The sequence below is a fragment of the Emydura macquarii genome, unplaced genomic scaffold, assembly GCF_026122565.2.
Source record: "Emydura macquarii macquarii isolate MOO-44397 ecotype Brisbane River unplaced genomic scaffold, CSIRO-AGI_Emac_v2 contig_3295, whole genome shotgun sequence".
Classification (NCBI taxonomy): domain Eukaryota; kingdom Metazoa; phylum Chordata; order Testudines; family Chelidae; genus Emydura; species Emydura macquarii.
The window spans coordinates 619,842-640,961 of record NW_027133432.1 but is presented as its reverse complement, the minus strand read 5'-3'; the positions used below and the strand labels follow the sequence as shown (position 1 = coordinate 640,961).

The window sequence follows — 21,120 nt, the reverse complement described above, 5'->3', positions numbered from 1 at the left end:
ATTGAGTGGGCGAGGCGGAATCACTGCTGTCGTCTCACATCTTAGCCCTTGCTTGCCACCCGGCCAGGCTTTCGCTCCCTCTGCACTCCGGGGAGTGCGGGCTGGCCCCTCTGCGGAACCCTTCGGGCGGAGCCTTCCTATGCCCCGGGCAGCCCTCTGGGTCCCGCAGCCTGCACAGAACGAGCCCGCGCTGCTCTCTCGCGCTCGACTAGTTTCGCTACGCTATTGGGTGGGCAGGGAGATTGTAACTCACAGCATTGGCTCGTTCGCGCTTTGTGTGAACCCCTCCCCCGGGTCTCTGGAGTTTTAAGCACGTGCACAGGCGGCCGGCCGGGGCCACCTGCTTTCCGAAGACCCCGCACCCGCGGCCTTTCAGGAGGGAGCGAGCGCGCCGCGCCGCGCGCCAACCTCTCCAGCGAGCCGGGCGGCAGCCCCCCCTTTCCCAGCCCGGGGACTGGAGAGAGCCCTCCCTCTCCTCCCGCGCGCACAGGCACCCGCGCACCCAGCCAGGCGGCCGCGAAGAGCCTCCCTTCTGCCCGCGCCACCTCGGAGCAGGGGCTCCGCGCGTCTCGGCACCACTGACCAGCGCCGCGCACGGGACAGGACGGTCCAGCAGCCCCGCCGGGGGTGGGTCGAGCAGCAGTTGCGGGCGCGTCTCCCCCGAGCAGGGACGTCGGGAGGGAAGGAGGCGGCGGAAGGGCGGCAGCACCCGGCGTAGAGCGGCGAGGAGGACAGGCAGCCGCCCCAGCCTCGGCAGGACCGGCCGGGGGACGAGGGGAACCAACCACAGGCGCCCTGGGCATCGGCTGGGCTCCCTGCGAGTCCCTGCCCGGGCTCTGCGCTTGCCCCAGCGCCATGTGACTGACCCGCTCGGTGCGGCCCGGAGGGGGGTGGGGGGGACGTCGGACCCCGTCGCCGGTGCATTGACTTCCTTTCCCGGGCTCACGAGCCCCCAGCCCCGGGGCCAGGCAGCGGGCGAGCAGCTCCCAGGTGACCGCTGGCGCTGCCGCCGCCCGCGCTCGGCTGCGCGGCGCTGAGCCCCCGGCCCGCCCGCAGCCCCCATGAGGAGGGGAGCCCGGGCGGCGGCCGCTGGTGCTGCGAGGGCGGCGCCCTGCTGCGCCCGGCGCTTGGCGGGGGCACCATGAAATCCCTGCTCCTCAGCCGCTTCCTGCTGCTGCTGCCCTGGGGGCTCATCGTCATCCTCCTGCTGGACACGGACAGCAGCCGGGCGCCGCCCGTGATCCCCGCCCGGCCCCCGCAGCAACAGCAGCAGGCGACCCCCCGGCGGTCGGCGCTGCCCCCCATCTATGCCATCACCCCCACCTACAGCCGCCCGGTGCAGAAAGCCGAACTCACCCGCCTGGCCAACACCTTCCGCCAGGTGGCGCGGCTGCACTGGATCCTGGTGGAGGACGCGGCCCGGCGCAGCGAGCTGGTGAGCCGCTTCGTGGCGCGGGCCGGCTTGCCCTGCACCCACCTGCACGTCCCCACCCCGCGCAGGTACAAGCGGCCCGGCCTGCCCCGCGCCACCGAGCAGCGCAACGCCGGCCTGGCCTGGCTCCGGCAACGACACCAGCACTTGCCGCCGCCGCAGCCCGGGGTGCTCTTCTTCGCCGACGACGACAACACCTATAGCCTGGAGCTCTTCGAGGAGGTAGCGCACGAGGGGGTAGGGAGTCGGGCCCAGGGCACCCACTGACTGGCCACAGCCACGCAGCCTGCCTGCGCCTCCACCCAGTGCAGAGCCAGGCCATGGGGTAGCCCTGCCCCCTCCATGGATCTCCATCCTTGTCTCTTTGCATGCACCCCCACCTAATCCAAAACCAGACCCCCGCGTGCACTTTTAGCCAACCTAGAGCCTCGCACCCTGCCTGCCTGCACTTCCACCAGGTCGCAGAGACTGCACAGACCTTGCATCTTCTTCTTCCAACAGCCAATTAACACCCTGATCCTGCATGCGCATCCCTCTTCACCGACCCGCACCCAGACACAGCTTTGTACACTGTTCATGCACTTTCACCAGAACTAGACTCTTGCACCCTCTCCAGTTTTAGGCACAGTGCATGGACCCTTACCCCAAACTCATGCATAGATCTTCCCGAAATCAATACTCATGTGTTCTGTACACAGTCTCCCCCAGACTCAACACTTTGCATATTCCCTTTTCCCAGATTCATGCACCTTTCAAGCACTCAGAGTACCGATAAATTTGTGCTGCTCCTGCATCATCTTAATCTTAATTCAACCTTTCAGCCACAGTTCCCTTCCCTTTTCTTTCCCACATCCACCAGCATTTGCTATTGCTATTTTCTCATTTTCTTGCAGAGATATGCAGAGTTGGTGATTATATAATGATTTCACTGTGTCCCTGTTAAAACTGAGATAAAAGGGACACCACTGTCTTTGATTTTTTTCAGTTCTGGTTGTGTCTCTTTCTTTTGCCCTGTAGGAGAATCTCACATCATGAATCATGATCCTTTATAATTTAACTTGCCATGAATTCCTTTGCTTGGAGTTGCCCACTCTTTTTGAAGCCTGTCATTGTTAAAAGCAGAAAATCGTTTACATAATGACTAAACATCCTTTCAGGAGTCTCAGTTGTAAGGGGATGTGTTTTGTCTTTATTCCAGCCACTCGGTGAAGCCCTTGCTCCCTTTCAGTGGGAGTTGGCAAGTGCACAGGGATGAGGTTATCCAGCTTTCTCTCTGATTTCCCACTAGTAGGAAGAAGGGCTGTTTAATAAGTGGACATAAAACAGCAGAAGAAAGATCATGTAGATCTGACAGATAAAAGAGTAACCTTGGCAGAAAATGGGGGAGGGAAAAAGGAAAAAGTAGATAAGGAATGTGCAGGAGTTTAAAGAAATTAAAAGCAGCATACTTCATTGCTTAAAGGTATGGACCTAGCAATAGATGTTAGTATCCTGTATTTAGCTTGCATCTTATGCCTATGGGGGATTTATAATCAGTAGGTGGAAACACGCCATATACAAAGATGCCCAACAATTAAAGCCTCTAGACAACTCATTTGAGAATTGTTGATCAACACAATTGACATGTGTTTAGATTTTTAAAATATTTGTTTCCTTCTTCAATATTTTGACAGGTGCAAGTTTCTCATTTAGCTGAGATGCACCACTAAGCTCTTGATTTGAGAAATGTCATATTCTATTATTCTGGGTTACTTTCCTAACCCTCCCTTCTCCCCCATGGCTGTACTTAGCTCATCAATGCAAAGGAATTCTATGTCTTCATCTTGTTTTAATGATGTCACCTACGTTCTCTTGGAATTCAGTGCTATTGTGGTTCATTCCAGTGGAGGTTACAACCTGATCCAGAAAATATGCCCCACTCCTAGCAGTAGTATGGGGCAAATGTTGTCTGGACACATCCTTTCTATAAAAGAAAGAGGAAACACTAAATAAAGCAGTGACAGGACACACCAATTGAGTAACCATTAAGAGGAGATCGTCTCAAGTCAGGTTGTTTTTTTGTTTTTAATTTCCTAGTCCCCTTGCTTCTAATTTCTGAGGATGATGAAATTAAAAAGGTACAAATTAGCTCCCTAAAGTGCTGGTTGTGAATGCAAGAATGCAAAGGATGAATGAATCTGCAAATTCAAACCGAAGATCACAGGCACAACAGGCAATCCATGTTCAATTATTTCTCTTTGCTAAAGGGAATGCGAGCCTCTTCACACATGCAGCTAAGCAATTCTAAGCTTCCTTTCAGCATGGTTCAGTGCTAAGGAAGAAATGTTTGCTTTGACCAGTCTCATGTTCACAGGGAAACACATTTGTGAGTGAAGCTCTTGCTGTGCAATGCAGTAGCAGAAACCAACAAAACAGATCCACTTCAGGGAGAGGGAGAGATTTCAATCTTCAAATATCTATTGAGCAACCCCATTTTTGTTTTCCCTGCAACATGGATGGGCTCTCTGTGCCTCTGCAACACAGGTAATCCCCTCCCCCCATATTGACCTGCTGCTCTGTTCAAACAACTAAAATCCTTTGTAAATGACCCATTGTAAGTGCCACATGCAGTGTGCACCTTTCTGGTGGGCCATAAAGCCTTGTTTCAATCAGAGCATTGATTAGATTTTTATTTCTCATTGAAAAATCTTCCTATATCTCACTGGAAAACCTTCACTATTTCCATGGGTTTTGACTTGACACTTTTAAAGTAAATCTCCATCTCCCCCTTTGGGAATTGATTGATTGACAGCAAATTGTGCTCCTTTCCAAGCATGAAGAGGCCAGCCTCAGAACACATCACAAGTGGCAGAAATCCTGTAGTAATTCCCCTCATGAAAGTGGCTTAATGAGATGTGAGAGGGAATTTGTTAATGCTTAAATGCTGTTTCCCAGCCTTCCAGTAGCAACTGTCCTGAATGGTCATTGCTGAATCCCAGATCCCAAAGGAGACCTAATTTAAGACCTATTGTAGATGGGGAAGGAGTGGGTATAGATATGGGACTGGAAGCCAGAAACTCCTGAATTCTAATCTTGCCTCGATTGTGGACTGTTGTGACTTGTTTAAAAAAAAAATCACACGATTACAGTCAGAAAATGACTATGTAAAATTGCTATCTTATTATATAGATCTGCTCTTTGTGTGTGTTCTGAGTCAGAGCTGCTGATTTTAGTGACAAAAGTAGGGCTGTTTTGGTAATATTTTTCACTCCAGTTAGCACCAGCAAGACCAAAGAGTGCAAACTTCAAAGGACTGCCAAAACCTCACAGGAGTGCTGTATCAGTGCAAAACGGGGCATGGTGCCAGGGCACTTTACGCGGATAATATTTTGCATTGGTATAGTTCCACTGCTGCAAATGTCTCTAATAGGCCTAAAAGAGAATGTGAACCTCTTTAACGAATTATCCTCAGCAGCAGCTTTATTACTAGTGGAGGTGTACAAGCCAGAAGGAACACACTTTGACTGTGAATTGCCAGGTTGCTTTTGTAGAGGTGTCAGTTTGAAAAATCTAATCTTCATCTATCGTATTTATAATGTGCTCATCACCATGTTAGAAAAACACCAGTTTTATTTGTGTGGAGAGATGTTAAATATAAGGCTGGCCAGAAAACAGCATCAGTTTTCCTCAAAATTAAAAATAAAATGCAGGGGTTTTGGGTTTTTTGATGAAATCTGGAAACAAAATATTGACCAGCTGTAGTAAACTTGGAACCCCACAGTGCTCTTTGTACTGTGGCTTACACACTTGCCAGTCTCCCCAAGGTGGTGTGGAGTTAAATTTTAATAGCCAAAAATGTGCTGTCATATTCAAATTAAATGAGGTTGCTCAAAGATTTTAACTATAGTTTCTGAAGTGGTACTGCGCCTGATTTGTCCTTAGCTACTCCTGCAGCTCAACTTTGTTTCCCATTGGTTCCTCTGCATCCTTTGTCAGGAATGAGTATTTTTTTATAACTTAGACAAGACTTCTGTGACAAGAGCAGTTGGATTGATGTTTGGGGTGCTAAGTGGTATTACGGCAATGACTGAGAAATTGTTCTCCGGGATAAGTGGAGTTCTGGCCGTTAGTTGCTCACAACACTTTTCACTTTAGGATGTGCCCTAGAAATTTAGGTCTACACTTTCTCCTTAGTCCAGACAGCTGTGTCAGTATTTTATCTATTTTTTTCATAGGCTGTAGACCTAGAAGTTGGTTGATTCTCTACCTTAGACGTGAATCACTCATCTGCAGATTCATCTCCCTCAAAAGCAATAACCCCCATTCTGAAAACGTATTTAATAATTTGATCAGGGAAGATGCCTAACAAGAAATTAATTTTTATAGCAAAGCCAGTGGAAGGACTAAAGCCTAACTTACATTTATTTCATGGGTTTTATTGAGGTTTCAACATGAATCAGTGTGACCTCTATTTCTTTCTTTTCTTGTAGGCGGTTTTGAGTGACACGGTTACACTTTCTGTGGCAATTAGCTTACCCTATGCCTAGATATAAGTAATTATAATAAAATGACTAATACTTTGACTTCCAATTATATACTTTTAGATTTCTAGACAAAAAAAACCTTAGTTAACACTGAGACTATCTCATTCTGTAATTCTGCCTCCGAGAGTTGGGGAAGGTTCCCTGGCTGGAGACGCTGGCTCAGGCAGCGGGTCTCCGTGTTCTGACCTCGGTACGGATCGGTACTCTACCCCGCCTGCTTAGACTTAGGGGAGTATTTATTAATAAATAACAGTTTTGAGGTTCCAAGTCTAACCTTACCGTATATACCACTAGACTAGAGAGTCACTTTCTATATTTTAAATAATGAGCCATATACTACTACTTTTAAAACCTATATTTGTTCAGTTTACACATATAGATTAGCTGAATTGATGGTGGAGATCCAATCTCCTGTTTCTTACACAGACATACCTGTCAATGAGGACTTCAGCAGGAGGTTGACCTGCTTCGAAGATACAGGAAAGGGCTTGGTGTATGTAGAATTAAATATGCCAACTCAAGATATTGTATGCAGTGTGTTAGTCACAGGGTATTAGAGAGACAAGGTGGGTGAGGTAATATCTTTTATTGGACTATCTCTCTCAGCAACAGAAGTTGGTACAATAAAAGATTTTACTTCATCCACCTTGTCAATTCAAGATATTGTGAAATAACTGATTTTAATAACTGCCTTTCCCTATACTGGGATATGTCTTCCACCTTTATTTGTCCTTTGTGGTTATTCTGATCATTCATTCGTTCGTTCGTTCCCAGACAAAATAACTTTGTTAATCTGCAATAAAGGATGAAAGAACTTATTACTTCATCCAAAAACTCATAATATTTAAGTGATAGTCGGTAGTGTTTTCAAATAACTCTCAAGCTTTCTCTAGGAAATTCTAAGTTAACGTTTTAGTTTACAAAGAACAAAGCAGTACACCCATCAACCTTTTGAAAGTAAGCAAATACCTATTCACCCAAACTGCCCTGATGGTTATATTGAGAAATGCCAGACTCCACTGAATCCATCCTTTCACACAGGTTCATCAACAATAAGTAAGGTATTACAGATTTTATGGTCGCTAATAGGATTGACCTGTTTGATGTCTGGGTTTGTGGTAATCCTCAGGATGGCACTATGAAGCAGAATTAAGGTTGGTTGACTGACCCAAGCTTTGCATTTTCATACTTAACTCTCCTCCACCATTTTTGGTAATTGGGGAGGGCGGGGTTGTGAGAGTGAGAGAAAAAACTGGCATCTTATCTGGAATTTCCAGTTAATGCAGCTAGGAACCTCCATGGATTTTAAACAGAGAATTCCTTGTATTCCTTGTAACAGAATTCCTTGTATGATTTACATTGTCTGCAGGTATTCTGGTAGCCATGCAGGAAATCTGGCAGATTTTGTAAGTCATGCACAAACCGACCTCATTCCTTTCCAGGAAGCCTTCCTCACCCACATGGGCTTCCTCTTTCCCACTTCTGGTGCTAGACCTGTTAAGAATATAAGAATGGACATACTTGTCCATCTAGCCCAGTATCCTGTCTTTCAACAGTGGCCAATGCCAGGTGCTTCAGAGGAAATGAACAGAACAGTAATCATCAGGTGATCCATCCTGTCACCCATTCCCAGCTTCTGGCAAACAGCAATCCCTGCTCATCTGGTTAATAGCCATTGATGGCCCTATCCTCCATGAAATTATCTAGTTCTTTTTTGAACCCCATTATAGTCTTGGCCTTCACAACAACATCTGGCAAGGAGTTCCACAGGTTGACTGTGCATTGTGTGAAGAAATACTTCCTTTTGTTTGTTTTAAACCTACTGCCTATTAATTTCATTTGGTGATCCCTAGTTCTTGTGTTATATAAAGAACAAATAACACTTCCTTATATACTCTCTTCACACCAGTCATGATTTTAGAGACCTCTGTCATGTCCTCCCTTAGTCATCTCTTAGTCCATCCAGTCTTATTAATCTCTCATATGGAATCTAATAATTTTTATTGTCTCTTTCTGTACCTTTTCCAATTCAAATATAACTTTTTTGAGATGGGGTAATCAGATCTGCACAAAGTATTCAAGATGTGGGCATTCCATGAATTTATAAAAAGACAATATGATATTTTCTGTCTTTTATTCTCTCTCCCTTTCCTAATTATTCCTGTGAGCTTTTTTGACTTTCGCTGCACATTGAGTGGATGTTTTCAGAGAACTATCCACAATGACCCCAAGATCTTTCTTGAATGGTAAAAGCTAATTTAGACCCTATCATTTTATATGTATAGTTGGGATTATGTTTTTCGATGTGCATTTTTTTGCATGTATCAGCATTGATTTTAATCTGCCATTTTGTTGTCCAGTCACCCAGTTTTGTAAGATCCCTTTGTAACTCTTTGCAGTCTGCTTTGGACTTAACTATCTTGAGAGTTTTGTATCTGCAGATTTTGCCATCTCACTGTTTACTTCTTTTTCCATATCATTTATGAATATGTTGAACAGTGCTGGTCCCAGTTTGATTCCTGGGGAACACGCAAATTACCTCTCTCCATTCTGAACACTGACCATTTGTTTCCTATCTTTTAACCCAGCGATTCTCAACCTTTTTGGCTCAAGGGCCACAGATATCATTTTTACAACCCTGAAGGGCCACCAGTCTCCTGTCCCCCTGGCTGCAGCAGGGAAACCACATGTGTCCTATAGCCCTGTGGTGCTCCACCTAGGTCCCTAGGTAGTGGCTCCCTTCTGCAGCCAGGAGAATGGGAGATCAGTGCTCTCCTCCCTCTGGCTCCAGCAGGAACCCCAGCGCCTAGGACCCAGGTGGAGCGCTTTGCTCTCTGCTGGAGTTGTGGGAGGGAAATGCTGATCTCCCTTCCCTCTGGCTCCATCAGGGACCCCTGCACCTATGAACCCAGGCGGAGCACTTTTCCGTGCTCCCTGCTACAGCCAGGGGGAGGAGAGCGCTGATCTCCAGTCCCCTTGGCTGCAGCAAGGAGCCTGCACCAGTCTTGTAGTCTGGTGGCAACAAGCTCCGCCTGGCTCCTTAGGCAGCAGTTCCCTTCTGCAGCCAGCAGGAGGGGAGTGGTGAGCCACTTTGAAAGACCCCGCAGGCCACTTTTGGTCCTTGGGCCACGTGTTGGGAACCACTGTTTTAACCAGTTATTGATCCAGGAGCGGACCTTCCCTCTTATCCCATGACCGCTTACTTTGCTTAAGAGCCTTTGGGGAGGGATCTCTTCAAGGCTTTCTGAAAATCTAAGTATACACGTTATGTCCTGTGTGGCTTTTTGCTCTTTTACTCTTCCAGGCAGGACCCAACTGCACCAAAGTGGTTCTCGTCCGGAACCTTTTATCAGGCGCATCTGCACCTGGACTAGGCATGCTTTGCAAAGCCTCTGTCATGCCATGTACATTTTGCAAAGAACCTGCTGGGTTACCTACACTTTGCCAAGTGTCTGTCAAAATAATGCATGTATCAAATTGATGTATTATCAAATTTATGTATGTATTTTGTACATGTAAAAAGAGTTGAGTGTTCAGTGCACCTGAATATATACAATACAGTACTTGTATCTAGAAAGATGCTTGTGTCATATGCATGGTACATGTTATTTTAAAATGGATTTAAACCACATTTCTGTAGGTTATCATTATTTACATCTATATGGGTGGTAACACCTTTAAACTGATTCATAATTCATTCATGCATCACCAGCCCCAAACACACTGCTAGCATTTCTGCTTTTTAGGGACGAAGGTTCTGAACCAGTGCCCATGGAAGTCAATGGAAGCTTTCCATTGATATAAATGGATTAGGCCTTATTTGAGAAGTTTTGGAAATGTGATTAGTCAAAAAATGTTAAGAAAATCTTCTCAAAGCAAATGACAAGTACATTTCAAAGCCCCCATATCTCTGAAACAGCGTGTGTGATTTGCCCCAATTTACCAAAAAGAGTTTTACCCTGAATTTTCAGATTAGGCAGGTTTTGTGTCTGGTGTAGTTAAAGGGCAGGGGAGGTGGGTGAAAATTGGGCTGATATTGGAAGCTAGTTCAGCTTCAGCTCTGGAAGGACCAGTGCCCATTCCATTATATGTTTAATGTAATTGATTATTAATCAGCATAGGACAATTGTTAGTGACTTCATTGGTAGTGAAAAATGGATTTCCTGTGGTGGTGTTTATGAATAAAATAACAACCAAATGGATTTTTTTTAAAAGAGTGTCTATTTATGACTTTTATCAGTATTTTTTAAATGTGACCAATCTTATTAAATCTTTAAATCTACAGAGTTGATTTGGGGAAAAAGCAGATATTTGCTCAGCTCCCTAGTTTCGAGAAACAGTATTCAGCAGTCTAGACAGAATGAAATATTAGCCATCTGTCACTGATTTTTTTCTTCATATTAAAAAAATCCTTAACATAAGAAACAATCTAAATATGAAGTAGTAGTGCATTAAATATTTTTCTAATGTGTTGATGAATTTGGTACACTTGAGGGTGTATGAATGCACACTGATGTTAGAGTTAGACGTGATGCCTTTTTTGACTAGTTCAGAATAAATATAAGTTGCTAGGAAAAAAATCTGGAGAGACTTTAAAAGGAAAGAAACTAAATAACAGGAAAAAAGGGGATTTGGTGCAAGTATGTAAGGATTCTCACAAGATGTTGGGCATCCTCAAAAGGGGCTGAGCATCCTCAGCTCCAGCTTTTATGACCTAATCTTGTGTTCTTACATGTCTATAGTGAAATCCAGACTATTACTATTAATAATAATAATTAAGTGTGGTCAGCAATTCTTAGGAGGCACTTGTCATCCTACCAGAACAACAGAATGAGTGGGGGGAAGAGGAACTGTTTATCAAGAATGGGATGATAGTAGATATTTGCAGGGGTAGAAAGTCTGTGAAATTCAAAGACTTAGGGCCCTTCTCCACATTTTGCTATGTTCATTATCAAAATCTAAGCTGCTCTTTCAGAAGGTTTCTAGTCCTAAGTGTAAAGCTGTTGTTGTTTATTATTATTATTTATTATAATATTTTGCACTTAATCTAAGGCCTTATTTACACAAGAAAATGATACTGATGTATACATCAGATTAGAACCTAAAGTTAAATCAGTGCAGCTCTTTTGTGTGGATGCTCCTTTTGGTACAAGAGTGCCTTATATCAAGTTAGCTAGAGTCAGTAACATTTGACTGTGGCTAAATCAATATAATGCATTTTTAAATTGAAATAAGTGTGTCCACACAAGAGTGCTGTGCTCTGCTTTAACTAAATCCGTTTCTAAAGTGTCTCTAAACTGATTGATATAGTTAAAACAGTACAACTTTCTCATGTAGACAAGGCTTTAGGATTTTAATACTCTACAAGCATTACATGATTTAGTCCTATAGCATGCCTGGTATATTAGATCCATTTTACAGTTGAGGAAACAGAGAGACACAATTATCATGAGCTGAATTCTGTCTTCATTCACAACTATGCAATCCCCTTGACTTGTAGAGGTTGCATGAGCAAGACTGAGGCCAGAATTTGGCCTTAAGTGATTTGAATGTGGTCACATAAGAATTGTGTGTCAGTGCTGATGGTCAGGAGACCTGGATTTTAAAATCCATCTTCTATCTTACATCATCTTTCCTTTTTTATAGAGGTGCTGTGATAAATGTGGAAGAGATGGAGCTCTAGATCCAACCCCTGGTAAAATAAATTGGAGCTGTATGTTTAAATCTGCTGGAATCCCACTAGAATTGTATGGCAAGTTCAGGCAATAATCTATAGATGGGTCCTAGCATTGCATCAGATTTCAAATTACATAGGAATTGAAACAATAAAAAACAGAGAAGAGGAAAAAATGCTACATAAAGAAGCTGATTTTTCTGGAGGTATTGAATCCCAAACGGGGAGGCAGTGATGAGTGACTGTGAAAACATTTGGCAAATTGTTAGTCTGGAAACCTTTTCATGGTAGAAATGGTGACTAGATTCCCTCCTCTTCATCTTTTACTTCCAGTTCCCAGGGGTTTTTCCATTTGCCAACCGATTTGACCCTTTCCCTATCATTCCTGCATTTCCCATGTCCTTATCTTCTTTAGTGACTAATGAAGTGCTGTTTTTGGCAAAAGTATGGGTGTGTGAGAGAATGATTTTTGTTCCTTCTCTGCTTCTGTTTTTTGCATTCTCTCACCCCTTGACTTTTCTTCCCCCATTGTCCGTCCTCTGATTTTCCATTTCTCTCATCAGTTGTCTTCATCCTCCTCCATCACTATGTTCTGTCCCTTCCATTTTAGCTTTTCCTTTGTTGTTGTTACCTATTTTACCCCATGCCTCCTCATGCTGTCCTTTGTTCTTCCTTATTCTCCTTCCCCTTCCCCTGTCCCTTTTGAAAAAAGCAGATAGTCACATACATACCGTGGCTTAATTATCTGATTATTCAGATAACAGATGTGTTGCTGTCCATTTAAAAAATACAGTAAGAGCAGCATTGCAGGACTCTTGTGGTGCAATATGAGGTTTTGTGAGTGGTCTGAACCTTGACCCAGCCTCAACAAAAGTATCTGATAGGTTAATATCTTTAAATTACCCTTTGTGTATCTTAACACTTAGTAAGGTCATGCAGAATAGAAAACAAAATAAAATCTTAGATACAAACTGACCTATTAATTCATATGAATTTTCCTACCCTAGCACATGAACAGTGTTCAGAACACAACAGCACATTAATATGTAGTAGTACAGTTATAAGAGGCTTATAAGACATTTTGCCACTTCTACCCCTCAAATATATCCTGGGGCTGTAAAATACTCTATAGTTAACATTAACACAACCTTAAATCTGTTCTTGTACTTTGCACTAAGGGATTTTTATGTCCTTGGCAGCCACTTCGATTGTAGAAAGTGACCAAGTATACAGGAAAGAGAACAAAGGCATGAGAATACAACACGAGGGTGCAATGAAGAGGTCTGGAAATATCTGGTTTCGTTTTCCTCTTTAGGTATTTTGGTTAAGCTTAACACCTGCACAGGGCTGACCAGTGCCTGAGAGCACAAGAGGTGAAGCTTACTGGGCCACCCAGTTCTGCTTCTCTGAGATAAGTGGAGATACTCCTCAATTACACTGAGATAAAGGCTTGTCTACATGGGAAATTTATACCATTATAAGATAAGGTATTTAAATGATCCTCCTGTGTGAACACTGTTCTGGTATAAGAGGGCCTTTCTTTTTATTTAGCTTATGTCAGTTTGGAAAGGGTTTAAGCTAACTGGAGAAAGTCGTTCTTAAAAGAGTAAGTGTATCTGCACTGGGGTTTATACTGGTATAGTTATATCAGTTTAACTACATCAGTTATGCTGGTAAAATTTATAAGAGAAGGCAGGATCCAGCCCTGTGCTTGTGTGCATATTTTGTGACGTTAGACCCAATACGTGTACATGTTAAAATGTATATATCTTTACAAATAGCTCAGGAAATGGGTGTAATGTTGAAACCATAGCTGCCAAAACGCTTCATGTTTTACAGCCCTAAAGTAGTCCAAGTGACTTTTATGCACTAAATATTTAAAAGAAGACAGTAATTGATGTTGTGAACTTTCCATTTCCCCACACAGAGGAGTAAAAGACCAGGGAAAAAATGATAGCAAACAAAAAGCCCTTAAACAGGAAAAAATAGTTAAAACCAATAACCTATGTTAGAACTCAGATGCTAGACAAATATAAAGGTGTCCTGCAGAGGATTAAAAATAAGTTTTGTGTCCATTTTGAAAAGCTTTTAAGATAGCCTGACAGATAAGGCATTCTTATTTTTGTTCTGGTATTTTCACCTTAGAAATAGAAGGAATGTCAGTCTGGTTTTGCTGGAGGAGGAGCTCTTGGGAGCCCAGAGGATGGGTTTTATGAGTTTTCTGACCTGGACCGAAAGTGTGGGGGACTGAATCTTTAACAGCTTTCTTTCTTGTGTCCCGTGGGTATTGGAGTTAAAAAGCTGTTAGTAAAACCAAACAAAAGTAAAGTTTTAACTGTCTGGAAAAAGAGTAATTGTAAGGGGGAGGGATTTTAAGGCCTTGTCTACACTTGAAGCATGAACTGCTTTAACTAAATCAATGTAAAAACCAATCTTGTTAAACCAGTGTAAACCCCTAATACAGATTCACTTAAATGGGTTTATCCTTGCTTAAATTGGGAATGACTTAAGCATACTGACTATGTGGGGTTGTACCAGTTTAACAAGACAGTATTGCAGTAACAATAGAATCTTCCAAGGTAGACAGGACCCAAATTTCTAGGGTGAAATCTGTCTCCACTGGACTTCATGGCAGACCTCATACCCCTGATGTTGAACATGATTAGAATGTTGAAATCAATAGCTATAACCTATTTAGGCAGGATAGAGTGCTACTTCCCCTACTCTGTTGCCCACTTAATGTGAAAAATAGCATTAACTGTTTTTGAATCACTGCTAACTTGGAAGAAAATGATCTTGAATGCTTATGGAATATTGTTCTAATAAATAATGCCCAAGATAGGATATTAGTTGTCATCTGCTACAAACCACCAAATCGCTTGAGGGAGTAGGGCGATGGACTCCTTAAGCACCTGTCTGTATTGTGTAGGAAAAAAGCCATGTGATCATGGGCGACTTCAACTTCAGTGACATATGCTGGCGGTCTCATGTTGGCAGTACTACAAAACACCCTGGGAATTTTTAAATATTATACATGACAATTTCCTAACTCAAAAAGTGTTGTCTCCAACAGAGGGGAGTTCTGTATTAGACCCGTCTTAATAGATAAAGAGGAACTGATTACAGAACTAAATTTAATGGGAACTTCCGAACAAATGATCATGACTTGATGACATTTTATAATGTGCAAACAAAATAAAGTCCAGACTAGTGATATATAGACATGGTGCTTTAAAAGGGCCAATTGCACAAAGCTGAAGACAATTATGAGCCAGATCAATTGGGAGGAAGAATTTAATCAGAAAAATGAAATGGAAGAAAGGGAAAATTGATGATAATGAATATAAATCAGAAGCGAGGAATTGTAGAAAATTGATAAGGGAAGCAAAAGTACAGAAGGAGAAATCTATGGCTAAGCACAATAAGAACAAGTTTTTTAATGTATATTAGGGGAAAAAAGAATCCTAACTATGTGAGTGGTTCATTACTAGATGGAAATGGTAGAATTATAGATAATGCAGAAGTGTTCAAATAAGTATTTCTATTTTGTATTTTGGGAAAAAACAGAGGATGTAGTTATACCATATGATAACACTTTTTCCATACCGCTAGTATGTCATGAGGATTTTAAACTACAGCTATTAAAGTTAGACATTTTTAAATCAGCAGGTCTGGATAACCTGCATCCAAGAGTTTTAAGAGAATTGGCTGAGCAGTTCACTGGATCATTAATGTTGATTTTCATTAAGTCCTGGAACAGCAGAGGAGTTCCAGCAGACTGGAAGAAAGCCAATGTTGTGCCAAGATTAAAAAGGGATAAATGAGTTGATCCAGGTAGTTATAGATTTGTCAGACTGATGTGGATCCTGGGAAACATAATTGAGTGTCTGATACAGGCCTAGATTAATAAAGAATTAAAGGACAGTAATATAAGTAATGCCAATCAACATGGGTTTATGGGAAATAGATCCTGTCAAACTAACTTGATTTTTTTAATGTTTATAAATTTGGTTGATAATAGTGTCAATATAATATAGTTAGACTTCTATAAGGCATATGGCTTGATACTGCATGACATTTTGATTTAAAAAAAATAGAAATATCAAATTAATGTATCACTTTAAATGGATTAAAAACTGGCTCATTAGCTAATTATAAAATGTAATTGTACATGGGGAATCATCACTGAATGGGTGTGTTTCTAGTGGAGTCCTGCAGGGATCAGTTCTTGTCCCTACACTTTTAAAAAATTTTTTTACTGACCTGGAAGACAACCAAATTCATCACTGATAAAAATTGCAGATGACACAGAAATTGGGGGAGTGGCAAATAAAGAAGAGGACAGATCACTGATACAAAGCCATCTGAATTACTTGGGTGCAAGCATTTTACTATGGCTAAATGTATACATCCAGGAACAAAGAATGTAGTCTATATTACAGGATGGGGGACTCTATCCTGGGAAGCAGTGATGCAGAAAAAGTTTGAGGGTCATCAGCTTAACATGAGATCCCAGTGTAACTCAGTGGCCAAAAGGTCTAAAGCAATCCTCGAAAGTATAAACAGGGGAATCTTGACTAGGAGCAGAAAAGTTATTTTACCTCTGTATTTGACACTAGTGTGACTGCTGCTGGAATACTGTGTCCAGTTCTGGTGTCCACAATTCCACAATGTTGATAAATTGGAGAGAATTCAGAGAAAAGCCACGAGAATGATTAAAGGATTAGAAACATGCCTTTTAGTGATAGACTCAAGGAGCTTTGTCTCTTTAGCTTGACAAAGAGAAGGTTAAAGGATGATTTGATCACAGTCTATAAGTACCTACAGCGAGGGCAGATATTTAATAATGGGTGTGACATTCACCAGGGTACAATCTGTACTGTTGAACAGCTGTGTCCTCAATTCTCCAACCTGGGGTGCTTTTTACACTGCTTCACTATGAGAGCAACCATTCCTGGTCTGCTCTCACACAGCCTCTAACATGTAAATTATGCCCAGCTGTATTATATGAGTATTCTAACCAGCCACTTCTGAATTATATTACAGAACAACACCAGCAATTCCCTACCCCAGAAGTGCCCCCAAAATGTGTGTCTTGTACTGCCAACTGGACAATAAAAGCTCATATAAACCTTATCTCAAATGGAGTTTCCCAAACACTTCAATCCAAACACACACTGGTTTAGAAAAAACAAAAAACAAATGTATTCAATACAGTAAAATAGATTTTAAGTGATTACAAGTAATGAGGCATAAGTCAATATTGGTTACAAAGAAATAAAAGGTACAATGCAAACTAATTTAACAAGCTAAGTGAATTCAAAGTGAAAGTCTCTCTCATCATATGTTCTAGCAGTCTTACTGGCTAAATCTTCCAGCCAAGATCTCTCCCCCAGTCCTAAGCTGTTTCCTCTGTTCCTCCGGTGTTGTGGCTGCCGGAGTAGAGATAAAGGAAGAGATCATTTGTGTCCTATATTCTCTCTTTTTAAAGTTATTTTCCTATGGAAAATCATTTCCAGCTGTTGTTCAGGAGACATAAAATCTGTTTGCATGGGAACCTCCAGCTGTTCCATTGCCAAGATATAAATTTCTCTCTCACACCCTTGTTTCTGCCAAAGAATAGTTGCTTAATCCGATTATAGTCCATTTGATTATGTTGACACCTGGCCAAGGTGTCAATTTTCCTTTTATCTCCGGGGAACTGGTTTGAAGCTGTTTCCTTAGACTTGGAAAATGTCTTATATAGTAGAATTTTTAATTGTACGTACAATGTTGCCACACACATTTTACTAGGATAATAATGTTCAGCAGATTTATGAGTTTTCAGATGATAACCTCATAAGATATATTTTGTACAAAATATATTCTAGTCTTGTAAAAAGGAGGAACAGAGGGGTACAGACTGTCATATGGGCTCTTCAGTCTAGCAGAGAAACATGTAACATGATCCAAACACTAGCAGTTGAAGCCAGAGAAATTTGTACTGGAAATAAAGTGTACATTTTTTAACTGCAGAAGTAATTAGCCATTCAAAAAACTTACCAAGGGTTGTGGTGGATTCTCCATCACTTAGAATTTTTAAATCTAGATTGGATATTCTTCTCAAAGATATGCTTCTAGGAATATTTTGGGGCAAGTTCTATGCTCTGTGCTATACAGGAGGTCAGACTAGATGATCACAATGGTCCCTTCTGGCATTGGAAACTATGAATCCATGAAAGGAAAAAACATCATCTCCACTCTTTTAAAAAAAACGTTTCAGGCATTTTTTTAGGCATCATAAAGGGGAGAAAAAAGCCATAAGCCCAATATTGTTGTCCTCTACAGGCCACTTTTTAACACACCTAAACCACTTATTGTACAAACCTCATGACAGGGCCGTGTGTGTGTGTGTGTGTGCGTGCGTGCGTGCGTGCGTGCGTGCGTGCGTGCGTGCTTCTAGTGAGAATCAGGATTTATTTCCTTTCCAGAGTCTGGTACTGGCTTCTAGATTCAATATATTCTGATATAGATGTCAAAATTGCATGTATGTCTTTATAAATGCAGACCACGTACTGTAAAATAAACATTCCATTCTATTCTGATTGAGCTTTTGTAGTCATGATGCAAGCGGATTAGGATTTACAGAAAGAAACATGTTGAAACAACAAAATATCTTCCAGAGGAAACATCTACCACAGATTTTTGTGCTTTTCTTTAATGTGGAAGAGATTATGTGGGGCTCTTTGGTGGCTCACAATTTAAGTAACACTGATATTAACAACCTTACTTCTCTCAGCATATTCCCAGTCGACTTGAAGTGCCTCGTGACTAGAGATCTGAAGTACTAGCTGTCAGTGAGAGAGCTTTTGGGCACATATAGCCTTCAAATATCAGCTCTCTAGGGTTGAAATCTGGAAACACTGAATCTGTTGTAAACACCTTGTGGTGACTGGAAATGTCTAGACTTTGCTTCCCCCATTTACAAAAATAGCACCGCCTGCTGAGAATACATAATTGAAATCACTCTTGCCTCCTCCTTCTTGCAGATGCGTACAACCCGCACAGTATCCGTGTGGCCTGTGGGGTTGGTGGGAGGTCGACGCTATGAACGCCCTATAGTGGAAAATGGCAAAGTTGTTGGCTGGTATACCGGCTGGAGAGGAGACCGGCCATTTGCCATTGATATGGCAGGTAAGTACTGATAAAGCAGTTCTATAGGATATATGAAGACAACGTCCCATTTGTACTCATGAACAGGCAAAAGCAGGTGTTTACTTGTGAAGTGATCATCCTTAACATGAGGACAACTTTGAAAGTTTCCATCGTTTCCTGTGTTCTTGATTCCATAGATAGGAATATTGCTGGAAAATAGTAACATCTCTTAAAACAGCAGAACTTTTCAAGTGCAATCATTGTAGATAAGCCTTCTGGTTTTAAATATCCTATGAGTCTTAGCATGCACATTTTATCCAATTAAGTAGTAATTTGATGATAACCCAACATGCTAGTGGTAATTTAGTTGTTATGTTCGATTGAATCAATTTAATTTTTGCAGGAAACCTGTGTCTTTCTTTGTAGGATCAACACACAGTATACAGTGTAAATGCAGACCCTTAGTAGACCTTGTTGTAAAATGCTACTTTATCATGAAATGATTCATTTTCTGTTGGTTATGTGAAATGATGACTGTGGTAGCTGTAGATGAATACAGTTTGAAACACCAGGCTTAGGGGAAAAATCACTGACAGCTATAGCCTACTAGGTGAAGGCAGAAAAGCTTTAAAATTGATCTCATCTATCTTCAACTGTGAAGTTAGCATACCACATAGCTCTGTCCAGCTGTCAGTCCATGCTTGGCCAGTCTTTTGTGTATAAATTTCAACTGCTGACAGAATCTCCTATGTGCAGAATTCTGACTTTTGATGTAGCAGTCTTCCAGCATGGTATGTCTAAAAAACAAAAAATATCCCCACCCTGCTGTATTATTTTACTGTGTGAGGGATGGGGAGGAAGAAAGGAATGCAAAATAACCGTGCATGTTTTTCTTGAAACTTCGTGTGAAGGCGCGTACTACTCTTCTAAGGGATAGCCAGGTGCTCACAACCAAAACAGGCTGGGGGAGGGGAGTGGTGGGGAAGAATCAAGGAGGCTCCTGGGCCTCAATGGGCCTTTCTTAGGCCTTTGGGTTTCACAGGCCTTTCCCAGGAATCTCCTCCCTACCATGCCTGCTCCTCTCTGTGTGATTTAACCCTTAAAGATAGCCTGGCTACTCAAGGAACATCTGCACCTCCTCAGCTGCACCTAGTTAATGACCAAGTTTAGTCCTCTCCTCGCTCTTAGCAGGGCAGACCGTCCTGTCACATGTGGTTAATATTTTGTGTGGTCTGAAGCAGTGTACTTTTCTTTCATCATAAGAACATTGGGAACCCAGTATTTCAGGCCTACTGTTCAAAATATTTTATAAAGAATATGAATGTTTAACCACTAAAAACCGTAATAGAAAATAATGGTGGTTAAAATAATTCCTAACACTTTTTGTTTGGAGACATTAACTGTTTCAAATAATAAGTGATCAGTATTTGGTACATGAATGTTTAGTCCAAAGTGTTACATTTCAAGTTAGACAAAGAAAGCAATTGCCCTTAAATGTCTACAGTAACATTTTTGTCATGCTCAGTGAGGTAGTAGCTGCACTACTCTTTGTGAATACCTAGTTTAGGGACAAATGCAGGATTCTCAGTCCTTAAGCTAGTGTAGTCTTACTGTCAGAGTGATGTGCAGTGTTATTGGGGAGCATTGCAGCCACACTCTACAAGAGCAATCCCTGTTTGTAGAGTTATAGAGACACACTGGTGTTACATGGTGTAGGTGGCTGCTCATGGGCATTGAAAGAATGATAGGAGGGTGTATAATTCATTAGCTACGGGCAAAGGCAGTTAGACAGCATAAGCCCAGGGAATCTTGCCTTTAGATGAAGAGGCATATGAAAAGTTAATGAGTTACCTTGGTTTATACTTTGAGATCATTACTTCGAATATCAGGGGCGCACTGGCATAAATATGGGGAAGAAACAACACCAACAGAGAGAAGTACCTCCTCATATTCTTAAAAAGCAGCTAATGGAAGAAGGGGGCATGGAAACAAAGTTGCAGATGTTGCAGACTATAAAATCTTGCTAGTTCTGTTTGAAAGAAAACCTCTTAGAGATTTGTGAGAGAAAAATTCTGCTCACCTGCAACGTGTTTAATTTTCATTATTTTTAAAGAATGTTTTTTATTAAGGACTATGTTTCTTCTTGATCATTATTTTGATAAAGCAGCAACCAAGCTCAGTGCCTGGGCTGGTAAATGGTCATGTCACATTTGCAAAGGTGTTGATACTTCATCATTAGCAGCAGAAACAGGATTGGAAGAGAGGAAAAGAGTAAAAATGGAATATGTAAAGGCAGAATCAAGCAGCCATTTGAAAATGAGCAGTGTCCATCTGAAGGCATTTTGATCCTTCACCAC

The 21,120-nt window shown here is 42.0% G+C and overlaps 1 protein-coding gene across 2 annotated transcripts in view; it reads left to right on the top strand.

Moving 5' to 3' along the window:
- The first annotated feature begins 356 nt into the window (after positions 1–356).
- B3GAT2 (beta-1,3-glucuronyltransferase 2) overlaps positions 357–21,120 on the top strand; it is a 46,505-nt gene continuing 25,741 nt past the window's right edge. For both annotated transcript variants that reach the window (XM_067532662.1, XM_067532663.1), the window contains exons 1-2: positions 357–1,654; positions 18,658–18,802. In XM_067532662.1, coding sequence (XP_067388763.1) covers positions 1,142–1,654; positions 18,658–18,802 — 658 coding nt within the window. In that variant the 5' untranslated portion in view covers positions 357–1,141. The remainder of the gene's footprint in view (positions 1,655–18,657; positions 18,803–21,120) is intronic.